We start from the raw sequence: 16,375 nt of genomic DNA, 5'->3' as shown, positions 1-16,375 counted from the left end.
TCTTATCACCTCTGCCATGTTTGTTTATTCCTCCTACAGTGCATTTAAAATCTCTATGATTAAAATAAAATGGGAGTGATGGTGGCAAAGTCACCAGAGCAGAGAGAAGCAAATCACAGAACTAGCCATGGATGGCAAAATAGCAATTGGCATAATTTTGCTGCCACTAAATGTAACCTGAGCTATCAACTGAGCATTTTGAGCTCAGGGCAGTATTATCTTCTAATGTCACTAAACTGTCTTTAAAATCTAAGCATTTTTGGAGAAAAGATGTTTTTCTCTTGGGTAACCACCAAGTCATTTAATGTCCCCCTCCATAATTCTCTATCTTCTTAGAGTTCAATTCCTTTTCTTTTCTTTTTCTTTTTTTGTGAGGTGTAGTTAATTTACAATGTTGTGTTACTTTCTGCTGTACATCAAAATGACACACATACATATACACACACTTTTTTCTTTTTATACATAGCTATTCACAGAGGACTACATTCAATGTTTATTCTCTCCATGTACAATACTTACATCTGCTAGCCCCAACCTTCCACTCCACCCTCCTCCAACCCCTCCCCAGAGTTAAATTCTTCGTATCCCTCCCCCACCGCCTTGTCCTCCAGTCTCTCAGGCCCCACTGTCTTCACTTTCTCTTCTACTAGTTTGATTCCATCATCTACCATGTCAACCTCCCTCCTGCTCCTAGCCTCATCCCCCTGACTCAGTGGTGTGCTGGGGTTAGCAGCTACCAGTTCAAGTGAAGTTACTGTTAATATTCAGAAATTGTGCGCCAGTTGTTAAGTCGTGGATAAGTTGAAATTAGCCATTGTGGGAGTATTTTACCTGGAAATTGGCAAAAGCTACAAATCAGAGATTCCCTCTTTTCTCCTCCTTTTTGTATCCCCAGGATCTGGTTTATTATTGTACCAGTGCCCTGGCCCCACTGCCCTTCCTTTGTCTCATGTTGGCAAACCTCAACTATAGGTGGAAATAATGGCTTTCTTCAGGTATAGATTTGAACGGCTGGGTGTTTCTAGAGAAATTCACAAAACACTGCAGAGTTTTGCTACTGTCAAATCATGATCTCCAACCATTCAGTCCAGCAATTCCTGTATATTTTCCCAATTAGTTCTTTCATTCTCTACAATGTCCATCTAAAAGTTTGTCTATGTTCTTTAAATCTCTAACTCCACTTGCATTCTCTTAGTTCTAATCCTATTTCCTTTAATAGAAATAATAGAAACCTTCAAATGGAATAGTCTCAATTTCTTTCCTTCTCACCTTACCTAACCTGCACATTTGCCTTTATCTCCATCTATTCCTTGCTCATTCCTTCCTGCTGTAATGGAAGAAAAATGTATTCTTTTGAGTTTAATTCTTTGCTTCCTCTGAGGTCTGTCTCTGTTGATATATTCCAATCTGCAACTCCTCTCTTGTGAGCCTTTCCTTCTCATTTGACAATGACTAGTCTGGTTCTTGGATATCCACCCTCATCATTCCTTGAGCTTTCTTCCTAGTTTTATAAACAGACCATGCTCCCTCCCACCCCACAGTGTTGTTCACACTTCCTTCAGTCTGAAATGTCTTATCATCTTAGTGCAAGAAAGCTTCTTCTAAACCAGTGAGCCAAAGTCTGGATCCTTGGTTCTTCATATATCTCTATTATATCCCGTCTGAACATTTGTCTTACTTTGTAATTATACATTTATTAAGGCAATTATATAAGTAACATCTTCTGCACAATATAAATTCCATGATTTCTGGGAGTGTAAGTGCTTTTGTTCAACTTTGTATTCCTTGGGTCTAACATAGTGCCTGGCATATAGTAGGTATTCAATGAAGAAACCAATTAATTGAGTGTTTTTTAAGAATTTAAACTGTAAACTAACTATCATGGAAAAAAAACAAAAAAATAAAACAAACATGGATATATTTTTAAAAAATAATTTAAATATTTTTTCCCATCATCCAAAAATCCATGTCAACCTCAACCTTATGTCTACTTATTTCTCTCTCTTGTACTTACTCTCTGGCTTGTTGGCTGTTTCTTTCATCCTCCATCATTTTTCGACATTAACCTCCTTAGAAGAGTTGTCTCATCTCCCTTCTTCATTAACTCACCTCCCTTTTTTTTCCTTGAATCATTGGCTTTTTCATCTCATCACTCCACTAAAACCGCTGTCACTGAGGCCATGAAGGAACCTCTTTATCATTAACTGTTGCATAATGTACACCTCACTCTCCATACCTTATGTGACCTCTAAGGGTCACTGACATCTGCTCAACTTCTTCCTTCTTGAAAAAATTCTTTTTCCCTTAGCTTTCACACTTCACACTCTGCTGGGTTTCTTCCTGCCTTTTCAGTCTCACTGATTTCTACTTCTCAGTCCATCTTTTACATGTTAATGAATCTACCCTCAATCTTTCTCTCTGCTCTTCCATGAAAATTCACCTGCTCCCGTAGTTCAAAACTGATGACATCCAAATGTCTACTTTTAGCTCAGATTTGACTTCCACTCTATATCCACCTGCTTACTGGATGTTTCCATGTACTTGGATATGAGACTGTGGACGTACTCCACAAATTTAACATGTCTAACAAATAACTCACTATCTCCTATCTTTGTAATTTGTTCTCCTTTGTCTGTTCCCTTTCATAGAGTGATTACCACCAAAGTGCCTACATAAGGATCCTGAGAGTCATCACTGACTCACTTTCTTTGCCCTAACGCTCCCATTTAATCACCAAGATCTGTTGATTATGTCTCTTGAATATCTCTGGAATCTGCCCACATCTCTTAAGCCAATTATAATACTCTGGTCACTTCTCAACTGGATTACTACAACCACCCCTGAAGTGATCTGTAACCAATCATCTAATCTTAATCCATTTTAATCCATTCTCCACACAGCAACTGCAACAACCTTTCTAAAACATAAATCTGACCATTAGTCTCCTATTTAAAATCCCTCAGTACTTCCCACTGGTCCCAGAATAAGGTCCAAGTTGCTTACCATTGGATTACAGGCTTGCACGGCTCTACCAGCTCTCTGCTTACCTCTCTACTCTTCTATCCACTCTCCTTATTCCCTCCCTCCTCGAAGCCTATTCTCTAGTCATGAACTATGTTTAGGTTTTGGACAACTCTGTATTTTCTCACCTCTGGGTTTCTGCACATTCTCTGCATGGAGCATCCTTCCCCCTGAGTCCACATAGTCCTTAACTCTGCTAATCCTGCTGGTCTCATCTTAACTCTCACTTCCTCTGAGAAGTCTTCTTGCACAGTTCCTGGCATACAGTAGATACTCAATAAATGAACCTTTCTTTCCTAATTCTCTCGTTTTAGTTTAATGTCAGATTTTAAAGTTTTAATTTTGCTCCAGTTATTTTACTAATAAAATACACATGAAATACATTATCTTATTTTTTAAGACATTCTATTGTGAAGATCTACCAACAAAATATTTTAAGTGATAAGATGTATTTGATATTTGGTGAATATATATAGGTATCACATTCATAAATTCTTATGCTCCAAAGAAATATCAATTTTCTTAACAAGCTTAAGATTATCTCAGAGCACAAAGGTTAATTTTTTTGAATCACTAAGCTCCCTTTAAGAATCCAATAAAAGTCATACTGTCTTACCAGGAAAAACAAAATGCTTGAATGCATACATAAAGAAATTTAAATTTCTAGTGACTCAGAGTCCATGAAGCCAAGATCCAAGTTTAAGAAACTCTGCAATAGCAAAAATTTAAACTATAAACTAACAACTGAATAATGATATTCACAAAAGTTGCCTTCCTGTGAAAGTGTAGGATACTCATATGTTAAGTAACCAAATGACTTTCTGAAGTAAAGTTTTTTTGGTGGTGGTGTATTTTTTTTGTTTTGTTTTTTGTTTTTGCTTTGTAAGGCCATACTATAGTTAAAATCCAAAATGGCATATGGAAGTTCCCAGGCTAGGGTTCAAATTGGAGATATAGCTGCCTGCCTTCGCCACAGCCATAGCAACATGGGATCTGAGCTGCATTTGCGACCTACACCATAGCTCATGGCAATGCTGGATCCTTAACCCATTAAGCAAGAAGCCTCATCCTCATGGATACTAGTGGGGTTTGTTACCGCTGAGCCAAAATGGGAACTCCCCAAAATAAAGTCTGATGGGTGAACATATTTTCTGATTTTAGTCTGGCTGGACCATAGGGACAGGAGGGATAGCAGAATAATTTAAAGTCATGTTAGTTAAATTAGAAAAAATAAACACCAAAAAATATTCCTGGTATTTAATATCACATGAGTTTCAGGAGAATAAAGTTATCTAACTTTATTAAAAGTTAAAAAGTTAAAGTTATTTTTCATGTTGCAACAGAAGAAAGGCTGGGGGAAAAATGTAATTGTAATGTATACATGTAAGGATAACCTGACCCCCTTGCTGTACAGTGGGAAAAAAATAATAATAAATAATTAAAAAAAAAGTTAAAGTTATTTATCTAACTTCATTTATCTAAAGTTATCTAGCTTTATCAATAAATCCTGTTGGTATATTCACAGAAATAAACTACACACCGAGCTAATAAGTTATTTTTTTACCTGTAATTGTTGCATCTATTTTAAAACCAGTCAGCTTACGAAATCACGGGTCACCTAGTTCCTTAAAGTTGGAGGAGAGTGACTCATTTTGATGGGTAATTAAATGACAACATGTCCATTGAAAGACTATACAACCATACACAAGTACTATGAAAATAGTTAAAATCCAAAAAAAAAATTATTAAGTTTGACAGAAATTCCATCCTTAATCTTGAATAGCCACGGATAAGAAATTGTGAGTTGAATTTCTTTGCCTTTTCTGTAACTACAGTCAGCTCTGTCTGTGAGCGCTTTGTCTAACAGGCAGCCCCATCTTCAAGTCCATCATTTCCTAACATTTCCAGTTGCCAGCATATTCTGCTGTAATGATGGCATGATGACTCATGTCCTTACAACACTCCCACTTTCATTATTCAGTGTAACACCTCATCCTCCACAGCCTCTGAAGGGTTGCAGTATATCAGAATGGGGAAGGGGGGAGGGGCTGACAGTGGGACAGGCCTGAGTGCTTTTTCAAAACTGCAAGCTGCTGTGAAATTGATTTAGTGGATTGTAACTAGCTTCTTGGCTTGAGGATTTTGGTGGGGGGAAGGGGAGAAGTTTAAAATGAAATAGAATATGGACTTCCCATCGTGGCTCAGTGGTTAACGAATCTGACTAGCATCCATGAGAATGCACGTTTGATCCCTAGCCTCACTCAGTGGGTTAAGGATCCATCATTGCCATGAGCTGTGGTGTAGGTTACAGACTCGGCTCGGATCCTGTGTTGCTGTGGCTGTGGTGTAGGCCGGCAGCTAGCTATAGCTCCAATTTGACCCCTAGCCTGGGAACCTCCATATGCTTCAGGAGTGACCCTAAAAGGTAATAAAATAAAATAAAATATAACACAGTAGAAGAAGAAAAAACATCAGAGAGCATCATACATTGTAAGGGTAATTATCTCTTTTGTGTGTGTGTGTGTGTGTGAGTGTGTGTGTGAGTTTAAGGTGTTGACATAAAAGCTATTTCAAAACGTTGGTCTTGGTTTAAAAACAATCTTAAACTTTTGTGTTGGAGACTTATGTTCTAGTCCCAGCACAATCCTGAATATATACCATTTACGTTTTCCTTCTTTCAATTAAACGTCATATCTACCTCACAATCATATGCTATAAATTAAAACGGTGTCCCTTCTGGGTACTGTTTTAAGTATCTAAGAAAAAGTACTCTTCTTAGAAAACAAAACAAAACAAAACAAACCCAAAACAAAAATAATGATCCTGTTATTATTGAAAAAAATTCATATCTATCTGTTCATGTCCAAATAAATCACTAACTGCACACAGCACTTTCATTCCAGGAGCAGTCTATTCAGATCATATTTGAAACTTGTTTTCTAACATTATCTGTTTCTGTGTCTCTCAGATCTCATGTTTCTGGCTTGACAGTTTTCGTTACTCCCATCCTCTGAGGAACTTCATAAATTATATTGGGAAAAAACTTTCCCTGTACATATCATTTTTGGATCACTTTCCTGGGCTTTTTTGTTCTTAATGACTTTCCGATCATTCTATATTTCCCTTGAAAACATTTACCTATACCTCTTAACTCTCCACTCTTTTATTCTTAGAAATGAATGTCTTATTTTAACAGATTCCTACAGCATTGCCCCAGGTTATAGCACTTCTTTCTGACAGCTCTGGAACAATGAACTGGCTAAAGACTACCTTTCAAACCTACCAATCTCAAAATTCAATCAAACACACCATGACCACTGGAATGTATTTCCAATGTCTACAGACAAATGTGGCTTATGCTTAGTCATTTGGTTTCACCAAATAAAAGTCATAAAGGCGTTAAAAGCTTGCATGTCAGGATGAAGACTTCGGAGATCTTTCTTAATACCTTGGAAAATAATCTCTTTGAATATAGAGTTCATTTGAAAGACAATATAATTTTTTTTCTCCTCAGTTATTTACTTAGTGCATTGAGTTATACCTTTTAACATTCAGAATTTAGTTTAAAATAACAAAAATTTTGAAAAATGTGCTACACCAAAAATGTTTTACAGTGGGTACTGTGCTTAAGTGAAGTCTGTCTCGAAATACATATGAAGTAATGAGGTTTATAAGCCTAAGGCTACTCTATCTTCTAATTGCTCAATCCCAAATCCATGGAATCATTTTGATTCCTCTTTTCCTTTCATACCCATGTCTAATATATCATGAAATCCTGTTGGTTCTTTTTAAAAACACACCCAGGCTCCAACCACATCCATGTCCATTTCATCTCTGTCCCCTGGTTCAATCTATCATCATTTCTCAATAGGATTACTGCAACCCTCCTCCCACCCACCCAAGCTGATCTCCCTACTCTTACCTTGCTATAGTCCATTCTCAACACGGTAGGCATTGTAAGCGTCTAAAACCTCAGACAGGTCTTATCACTCTTCCAATCAAAACCCTGTAAGGGATCCTCATTTCACTCAAAGCAAAGCCTAAATCCTCACAATAGCCTGCATCTTCTGGCTTCTTGTGAGTTCTCTAACTTCCTCTCCTATTGCCCTCATTTTTCATTCTCATTCCAGCCACACTGGCCTTCTGGCTGTTCCTCAAACTTACCAGGTATAAGCCAACCTCAGGGCCTCTGACCCAGTTGTTGCCTCTGCTGAAATGCCTTCCCCCTAGACATCTCCATGCCTAAATCATCTCCTTCATCTTCCCAAGGAGGTCTACTCTAACAACAACTGGGACTTTCCCTCTCCCCACCAATCCAGCTTACTTATTTTGCCCTACATTTTCTTTTCTTTTTTCATAGCGATTTATCACCTTCTAACAAATCTTTTTTGTTTGTTTGTTTTTTAGGTCCGCACTTGCAGCATATGGAAGTTCCTGGGCTAGAGGCTAAATCAGAGCTACAGCTGCTGGCCTATGCCACAGCCACAGCAACACGGGATCCGAGCCATATCTGTGACGTGCAACACCACAGCTCACAGTAACGTCGGATCCTTAATCCACTGAGCGAGGCCAGGGACCGAATCCACATCCTTATGGGTGCTAGTCAGGCTCGTTATCACTGAGCCGCAATGGGAACTTCCTAAATATTCTTTATTATGATGATTGTTTATGGTCAGTTTCCTTCTGCAAGAATGTAAGATCCATAAGACCTGGGATCTTTGATTATTTAGAAAACGAATTTATGTTTTTGCCATGGTTAGGTTAGAAGATTCCCTAGTATACTTCCAAGGTACAAGAACTGACATTGGTAAATTGGTTCCAAATTGTCTTTAAATGTGTTCTCTCACTTTGATATGACAATTCTCTGGATGGATATTTCTATTTCAACTTACAAAATTTATTTAGTGTTACCAGATGTATGATAAGAAGCAATGTATCCAGACATTTGTCAGGTGTGGGATGGGAATGGGTAGATCAAGACTCAGAGCTTTCCTTGTCCTTTAAAGAAAGGAAAGCATGGCCTCAGCAGGCTTCTTGCTTTGTCCTAAATAATCTTAAAACAGATGGCAAAAGCTAAATACCAAGTCTGCTGCTATGGAAACCACTACCACAGCAGCCCATTCTAGAGCCCCACCTATAAGATAAATGTTTATTTTCTTCTTGTTACAATCTGAACTTGACAATGTTCACTCTGATCCTACTAGAAAGACAGCTACTATTTATACATATCAGCTTGACCAATAAATCTGAGAGACTAGTTCACATACCACATCACCTTAAACATAGTCAAAATCCAGTAACCAACAAAGAGAAAGTTTTACATAATTTGCCATGTGATTCTGCATTCAAGTTCTACCTTTAGTATATACAAATTCATATAACTTACCTTAATATTGCAAGCCTGCTCCATTAACCTTCTTGCATTTTCTTCCGCCCTGTATCTCTTTGGAAGCTGGACTCTGAAGAACTTTAAAGCACCTTCAAAATCAGCCTGCAGAAGATCTTCCTTTGAGGTCTACAAAACAATCACCAAGCATCATCAGTTACATTTTAACCTGTGTCACAACAAATGCACTGAAGGGAATTTCTATTCCTGAATGTACTTCTACAGCTGACATCTAGGTGAGTTCCAAAAATTTTTAGGAAGAGATTTCTAATCTCTTTGCTATAAACTGAAATAAGTCACTATAAATCCTAGAAGCAATAAAAGAATTAACAGTCTAACATATTTAATTTATATTACCTGAAGATTAGAATGGTAGATCCTGGCAAAGCTAAACATGTTCTGAGAAAATAAAAATGTCAGAGAAAAAAAATTGAACTTTGGGACTAATCTGTGACTTTAGCTTGGTGGAAATTTTAAGGATATTTTAATTAATTAACTTTTGGTCTCCTTTTATTTCTTTTTTAATTTTTTTTTACTTGCCCCCTTTTATTTCACCTATTGATAATTTATAAACATATGAACAAATTTTGACTTGAAGTGAAAATTCAACAAAGTTGAAAGTGGGCAATATCACCAGAGAAGGATTGATAGCTTTGTGAGAAACACAAAGAGTAAGAAAAGTAACAAGAGTAAGAAAATTTTTCTTGGAGTTCCAGTTGTAGCTCAGTGGTAATGAACCCAACTAGTATCCAGGCGGACATGGGTTCGACCTGGGCCTTGCTCAGTGGGTTAAGGATCTGGCATTGCTGTGAACTGTGGTGTAGTTCGCAGATGCGGCTGGCTTGGATCTGGTGTTGCTATAGCTGTGGCATAGGCTGGCAGGTGCAGATCCGACTGGACCCCTAGCCTGGGAACTTCCATATGCCAGCAGTGCAGCTCTAAAAAGACAAAAAAAAAAAAAGACCTCCCCAAAACACTTTTCTTTATAGGCAATCACTGACTGACTTATAGGAAACATATTTTAAGGACTCGTAAATTTTAAAAAACTTAATTTTTTTTTAATTTTAAAGAAAGAAATTAAACTGTTCTAGAGAGTCACTTTTAGAAGTCAGACCAGGAAAGATGGCAAATGGCGGGGTTGGGGTGGGGGTTAAATAGTGGGAAGAGGTCAGAGGGTAACTGGAGGGTCAGTGTGACATCATCCCTTACCACTGCTCTTTGAAACACTAATAATTCTTAAGTATATTTTTACAAAGCTGGCTGAAGATATAAACAATACAATCAAAGCACATTAGAGTTACATAATAAACACTTAATGAGAGCATGGCTTTTCAACTAACGACAGCGACAGCTCAAGTGAAGAAAATAAGAAATTATTCCCATATCTTAAAGAATGCTATGAAAAAGTAGCATGAAATAAACCATATAACTACTGAACTTCTTATGAAAACTATTGTTTGCAAAGTTTACTTAAGAAATAACGACCACCTAGAAATGGCTACATGTATGCATAGAAAAAAGACTGAAAGGAAATAAAATGTTTCTCTGGATAGTGGAATCATGTTTTTTTTTTCTCTTTATATTTTGCTATATTTTCTGCAGTAAAGATTTTGTAATAAAAAAGGCAATAAATATTTTAATACACAATGATAAGTAATCATTGGCAAACACTGAGATACAAATTAAGAGATTGAGTTAGACTGGGTACACAGAAGTAGGTCAAAAAGAAATTTGATGTTTTAAGAGTCAGCACTTAATTGTCAAAAACTGCAGGAAAAAAAAAGGAAAACATGATGGCTAGAAATCATAGAACTATGTGCTGGTTCAAAATTTATTTAAATTCAAACTGATTAAACTTAAAGACTTCATTAAAAGAGTATAAGAAAGTCAAAGGAATTCTTCTCATGATGAGTGGCTGTCATCACCACCACCCTGGTCTAAGCCATTGCCACCTCTTAGCCGAGCCACTGGTGTAATTCCCCAACTGGTCTCCCTGTGTCTGCTCTGGCTCCCTACAATGAACTCTCCTTACAGCAGCTAGATGATACTTTACCGGATCAGGTTGCTCTTCTGGATAAAGCTCTCCAACGGTTCCTGAAAAACCCAAAATCTTTACCACCATCCACAAGACCCTTCATGATTTGGGGGCCCCTGCCTTTTCCTCCAACCTCATGTTGAATCACAACCATCTCCTTATTCTCAAGCTAGGCCAACAGTGCTGGGGTGGGGGGTGGGGGAAACAAGCCTCAGTACATCTCAGATTTATTTCCTTTCTCGGAGATACTGAGATATGATGGCAAAATGTTAGTGGAGAGAATGTTTAGCATGATAAAGTGCTATCAACTCACCTGAACTTAGCTGGAAAAGGTCGTTATACTGGAAACAACCTCAGCCCCAAAGATGGCTTCTTCAACTAAAATGTCAACTGCTGACTTATTGAGAAAGCAGATTCCTACCAGTTATACCAGACATACTACATCCCTAATAGTCCTTCTCCACCTGTAATACCAGTTCTGATGACTATCTCTTTGCTAAATGTTGGGAAAATTCAAGACAAGCTACTTAAAGAGTTTGTAGGGAGGCAGGATTAGTAGCTTTCCTCATTATTCAAAAGCTTCTAAGGAAACCTCTTCTATCGTCAGTGTAACTAACCTCTAGTTACCTGGAAATAGATGCCCCCAAATGGCGGGAACAGTCTCTTGCTTGACAGCAACAGCGTGGTTACCTAATTTTCTAATATTGTCCAAGGCCTAATTTCAAGTCTAGCCTCTGAGTTCACAAAAAAAGCAGAAAGATAGGATTGAAGATGAGAAGTCACATATCCAGTGACATTTGTCCTCTGGTCAGGCCAGGATGGCCGTGTACCTATACAGAGATGCTGTTAGGAGGAGGCTGTGGTCTCAGGGGAGGCACAGCAAGGGGCTCCCCGCCTGGGTGGGGCTGGAGCCCAACTCAAGTTGAGTCTCTGGAAACAGAATTCAGAGCCCTGTGACTGTCCTTTCCAAGATACCACTGGTCTTAGTGACTCTATAGAGCTATACAAAAAGATTACCTGGATAATTAAAAAAACATTTAAACAAGTCCTACTTCTATTTCCTTTCAGGTAGACAGATATAAATATCCAGAGGGAAAGGTAAGTAGGATATAAATATAAGAATCCTTCCCACTCAACCCAGTAAAATGAATTAAGCACACTGCCAGGCACATAATAGACATCGATATATATTTGTTCCACGTATTCATAAAGGCTCTACTTTAAGCATACCCACCATTAAAAAGTCAAAATTTATCAAATGCAAATTAGAAAGGGATTTAGGACTTATTTTGATATAAAATTGATTTTATATTTTGGGGAACATCAGAAGTATACATGGCAACTTTTTTTTTCTTTATGGCCATATCCATACATATGGAAGTTCCTGAGCCAGGTACTGAATCTGAGCCTCAGCTGTGACAACACCAGATCCTTTAAGTGACTGCACTGGGCCAGGGGTCAATCCCATATCAGAACAGCAACCTGAGCTGCTGCAGTCAGATTCCAGATTCTTAACGCACTGTGGCACAGCGAGAACGCCATACATGGCAACTTTTGTACTTGGGTCTTTAACTTCTTTTAAGAGTTATCATCTCTCTTCAGGGGGTAATTCTGGCAGCAGTCAACAACCAGGGTAAAGATGGGAGACAAACTTTCTCTTCGTTCTTTTATTCCCTCCTCAAAATGAATGATTTAAGGAAGTTCATGAATATTAAAAAATAAAAACCAGGAAGCAATTTGACAGCATAAGAAGTGTGATCAAAATTAAACCTTAACATGGCTACTGAAGGGACAGCTGGAGCATTTGGCTATGCGATATGTCAATCTTCCTTGGCCTGAGAGTCCTTTAGAGTCACTGTGCGCAACACCCAGAGGGTCAGTACTGAGACTATAGCCAACACTGATATTAATATACAATGTCTGATAACAACTTCCTATGTAACTTAGCAGCAAAAAGAAAAAATATAGGGGGAAAAGAGGGAATTTTGAACGTAAGTAGAGTAAAAATTTTCTTCTTTTTCCAAATTTCATATTTACAGAAGAGTATGAACTCTGGCTATGTGCCCTACTGCTAATACTAATTTGAGTGTGTTTCTCCCACTGAAAAATTCAGTGCAAGAGTATCACATTTTAAAGCGATTAAAAAAAAAAAAAAAGACAGCAGGGTGGGTGGAAATGAACAGTTCTAACATTTGAGTGCTAGCTCTAGATGCTTCTATTCCTAACCTCTCACTATTCTTGGATGTCAAACCTTTCTTTAAGGGCCTCTGATAAGCAGCAAAATCTAGATATGATTATTTTAGGGGGTTATTTGGAAAAACATCTAGGCATGGTTCTCTTTCTCACCTTTTCTATATTTATCACAAATGGCTTTTCCTTCCTTTAATTATAATGTCTAACAGGATCTCCATTTCATTGAGAAATGTTTTTGGAGGACTGAGAATCATCTGGAAGCATAGGCTTTGGAAGGAGAAAACATTACTTATCTGATATCTACATTTCCTGTATCCCTTGCTTTGGTATTTTAATTTCGCCAAAGATACATGTATGCGGTGAGTCTGTACACAGTTTATGCTTTGTGGTAATATCTAAAATGAAATACTTGTACCTGATTTATTAAAGGAAAATTATTCTTCACTAGGTGTAACTTTGAAGGACAATAAGCAGAAATTCCAAAATGTGCTTGGTGTTCTAGTAGTTCGATGGGCCCTCAGTAAAATGGGGAACAATAAGTAAGGCCCAGAGTCCACATCTACAATATTGTCTTGGTAAATCTTCATTTATTTGACTAGTTAATTAAGAAAATTAACTTGTCTTACATAGGAAAAAAAAAAAACATTGAGATCTTTAAACTAAACTAAGGGATTTGTACGTCTAACCCACACACCTTCATATTTAAAAAACATGACTAAAAACCTAAACTTCCGTGCTAGCCCTCTTGATGGGTAATGGGAAGACTGCCATGTTGCATGTGGTAGGATTCCTCTTAGGACCACCCTGTGCAGATCAGCCATCGATCCCTCATCATTAGCCAGTCCAATAACACAAGGCTGAACAACTGTACTTCCCCCGGTATGCATGCTAAACTTTGAGCAGTAATAATTCATTGGATAGCTGATCCCATTTCACAGCCACCTTGCTAATTAAAGGGCATGTCGTTTTCCAACATGCAGAGTACCCTAGTCATTGACGTATAGCACTGAATAACAAAGTCAGAGATTTCCAAATCTGCCCCCCAATAGACAACTCAGCATATACTTTTCACATATCATGCAGGTGGCACTATTACCTGTAAATGTAAGAGCCCAAAACAACCTGAGGGCTGTACCACCTCAGCAACCTAACTGGGCCACCAGGTTGCCTTAGTACAGTTGTAGCATATATAACTTCTCACAGATCTGAAGCTTGTGAACCCATCTCCCTATGGGTGTTATGCTTGACAATTTATTTTACACTAGAGGCAATTTCAAGTCATCCCTGATGCAGATTTAAGTATGAGAGATATTCTCAGTTATTAATTTTCTGTTTCCCTTCAAAACACTGAAAATGTAAATGTTAAAGAAAGACAGCACCAGATCACTCTAAAGTCACCAGGGGAAGTTGGTGAGTCACAAAGTTAAGTGGTCTTTCAGCATACAGAAATCAATTAGACCAAAACTGATTCCCCAAAGAGAGGTAGAGAATTTGTTGAAATATATTTTAGCATTTCTTCATGTCAAAGCTCCTAAAATAAATGCTTTTTATTTCATTGCTTAAGAAAAAAAAAAATCCTGCCCTCTTTAATAGAATCATAAATCTTCAGTTTTTTCCTTTATTAAGAAAAAAAATATAATTCAGAGAGAAAAAATTCAAGTGAGCATTGATGATCTCACCTGGGCATTAAAACCTATGTATTGAGCTCTTCTCTCTTAAATGACAAAAAAACTATATTTCTCAAAAAATACCTCCCCCTCCCTATAATTGTGGGCTCAACATTGCATCTAACTTCACCTTGCAACAATAAACAGATTTTCTTCAGGGTGCATGGCTACCTAACATATGTATTATGATTATACAAGAGATTATATTTACATGCAAATAGACAGATGAAGACTGAATTAATAATTGTAGAGACAGAGATAGAGATCTGTAAGTATAAAGAGAGATGAACTCTGCTAGAGGAAGATATGTGAGAGAAAAGAGTTAAATTCAGTCAATATTGTACTTTTGAAAAGACTCAAACAGGATAGAACCAAATGAGGGAACCATCTAGAATGGTATTAAATTCCATCGTACAAAATAGACAAAGCTAAGTTATTCTTGCCCGATTACCAAATAATGGTATAGGACTACTGCAGACCAATTACATTATAGAACAGTTGCTGGGTATAGTTCTCAAACCACTAAAGAGAAATCCTGCACCAGTGATTGTGGGTATTTAATTTTAACCCTTGGTAGGAAGTGAGGAAGGGGGATTTTTCTCTTGTTCAGGAAATTAAAAAAAAAAAAAAAAAAAAGCAAGCAAACCAGACTTCCCAGACTCAGCACAGACCCAACAGCTTTAAGCTGTTTCACAGATACACAGTTCGAACATTCCAGGAGATAAATCTATAATTTCCTAACCACGGATTTTTAGGGGGTAAAATTGGCTATTAAAACAAACAAATTGGCAATCAAATGGAGAGGTTAGAAAGCAATCCACAGATAGTCTAGATAAGTTGCAATAATGCCTGTGGTAAAATTTAACCCTTTGGAGATATAAATAACAGAATGCCTCCATCAAGCACTTGGGTATTCTGCTTTATTGCTGAGCCTGGCCAAACATAAGACTTTTTTTTTTTTTTTTCCCTGCCACAGAGAGAATGCCAGTACTGTGGCCCTGGGCTCGGAGAGGAGAGCCATGTCTCCTCTAGCCAATTAAGGAGTGGTGTGGACCAGGCTCGGACAGAGCCCCACGGCAGTGGCCACTCAGCACTTCCTTCTCAGTAGAGTGGGGAGATGGGGAAGAAAACAGGAGACCGCAAGCCTCTGCCAGGGATACAAGGAATTCTCACAGAAGGTGGCAGATTCTCTACAAATGAAGTTCAATGAAAAACAGTCTCACCGCCAGAAGCCGAGGCACAAACAGACGATGCCCCATCCCCAGAAGTTCCAGCACTCGACACGCATACTCATTCACCAGCTTGCTCCTCTCGTCGTGCATGTCCTGGGACTTTTTGACAGGAGGTGTGAGCTTAGCAGCTGGGGCTGGGCAGGGCACCCCTTCTTCCATGAGCAGTAAGTAGGTATCCAGAATGAGAAAGCTGGATCTCTTATCCACAATTTGGAGAACTGCGGTGGGAGGGGAGCCAGGCTGAGGTCTCCCCAGGAGCACGCACAAGCCAGCCTGTGGTGGGAACTGTCAGCTAATGTCTCCACAAGAAAAACATGTTGGCTAAATTATCCACTGGGCAAGAGCCCCAAAGTAGAGTGGAAATGAAATCAAATGGTGATCTAAATTAAAAAATGGCAAAAGCAATCGAATGCAAGAAAATGGCTAAGAGTGATGCAGGAAAATTCACATACATGTGTAAAAATGGACAAGCTTCTTAGAAGGGTCTAGCAAATGAGAGAGAAAGACAGTGTGTGTATGCGTGTGTGTGTGTGTGCGTGCTGTGTGTGTGTGTGTGTGTGTGTGTGAGCAGACAGCAGCAGCAGTAGCCAGGAAGCCAGGGCAGTTGTGAAGCTGCAAGGAGAAAAGGATGAGCTCATTGCAATCCTTGATTCGTGACAAGCAGCGCTGCTGCTGCTGCTGCTGCTGCTGCTGCTGTCTCTGCTGCTGCTGCCTCTCGCTGTGAATCAGTAATGAAGGGGTAGGGAAGGAAGGGGAGGGAAGAGAAGGAGGTAGGTGAATGAGCATGCAGAGTGTGTCTCGGGGGAGAATGCTGTAATAGGAAGCCAATGGCGAGCCGTTG

The 16,375-nt window shown here is 38.5% G+C and overlaps 1 protein-coding gene across 7 annotated transcripts in view; it reads right to left on the bottom strand.

Annotated features, from left to right (window-relative positions):
* RABGAP1L (RAB GTPase activating protein 1 like) overlaps positions 1-16,375 on the bottom strand; it is a 651,588-nt gene that overhangs the window by 133,328 nt on the left and 501,885 nt on the right. For 6 of the 7 annotated variants that reach the window (XM_047753890.1, XM_047753891.1, XM_047753893.1 and 3 more), the window contains one exon: positions 8,408-8,536. In XM_047753890.1, coding sequence (XP_047609846.1) covers positions 8,408-8,536 — 129 coding nt within the window. Of the gene's footprint in view, positions 1-8,407; positions 8,537-15,525; positions 16,043-16,375 lie in introns of those variants that run through there. The other variant, XM_047753900.1, reaches the window with a different exon arrangement.

This window comes from Phacochoerus africanus, chromosome 11, assembly GCF_016906955.1.
Source record: "Phacochoerus africanus isolate WHEZ1 chromosome 11, ROS_Pafr_v1, whole genome shotgun sequence".
Taxonomy (NCBI): domain Eukaryota; kingdom Metazoa; phylum Chordata; class Mammalia; order Artiodactyla; family Suidae; genus Phacochoerus; species Phacochoerus africanus.
The sequence above is the reverse complement of the archived record's forward strand: the minus strand, read 5'-3'. Positions and strand labels throughout refer to the sequence as shown.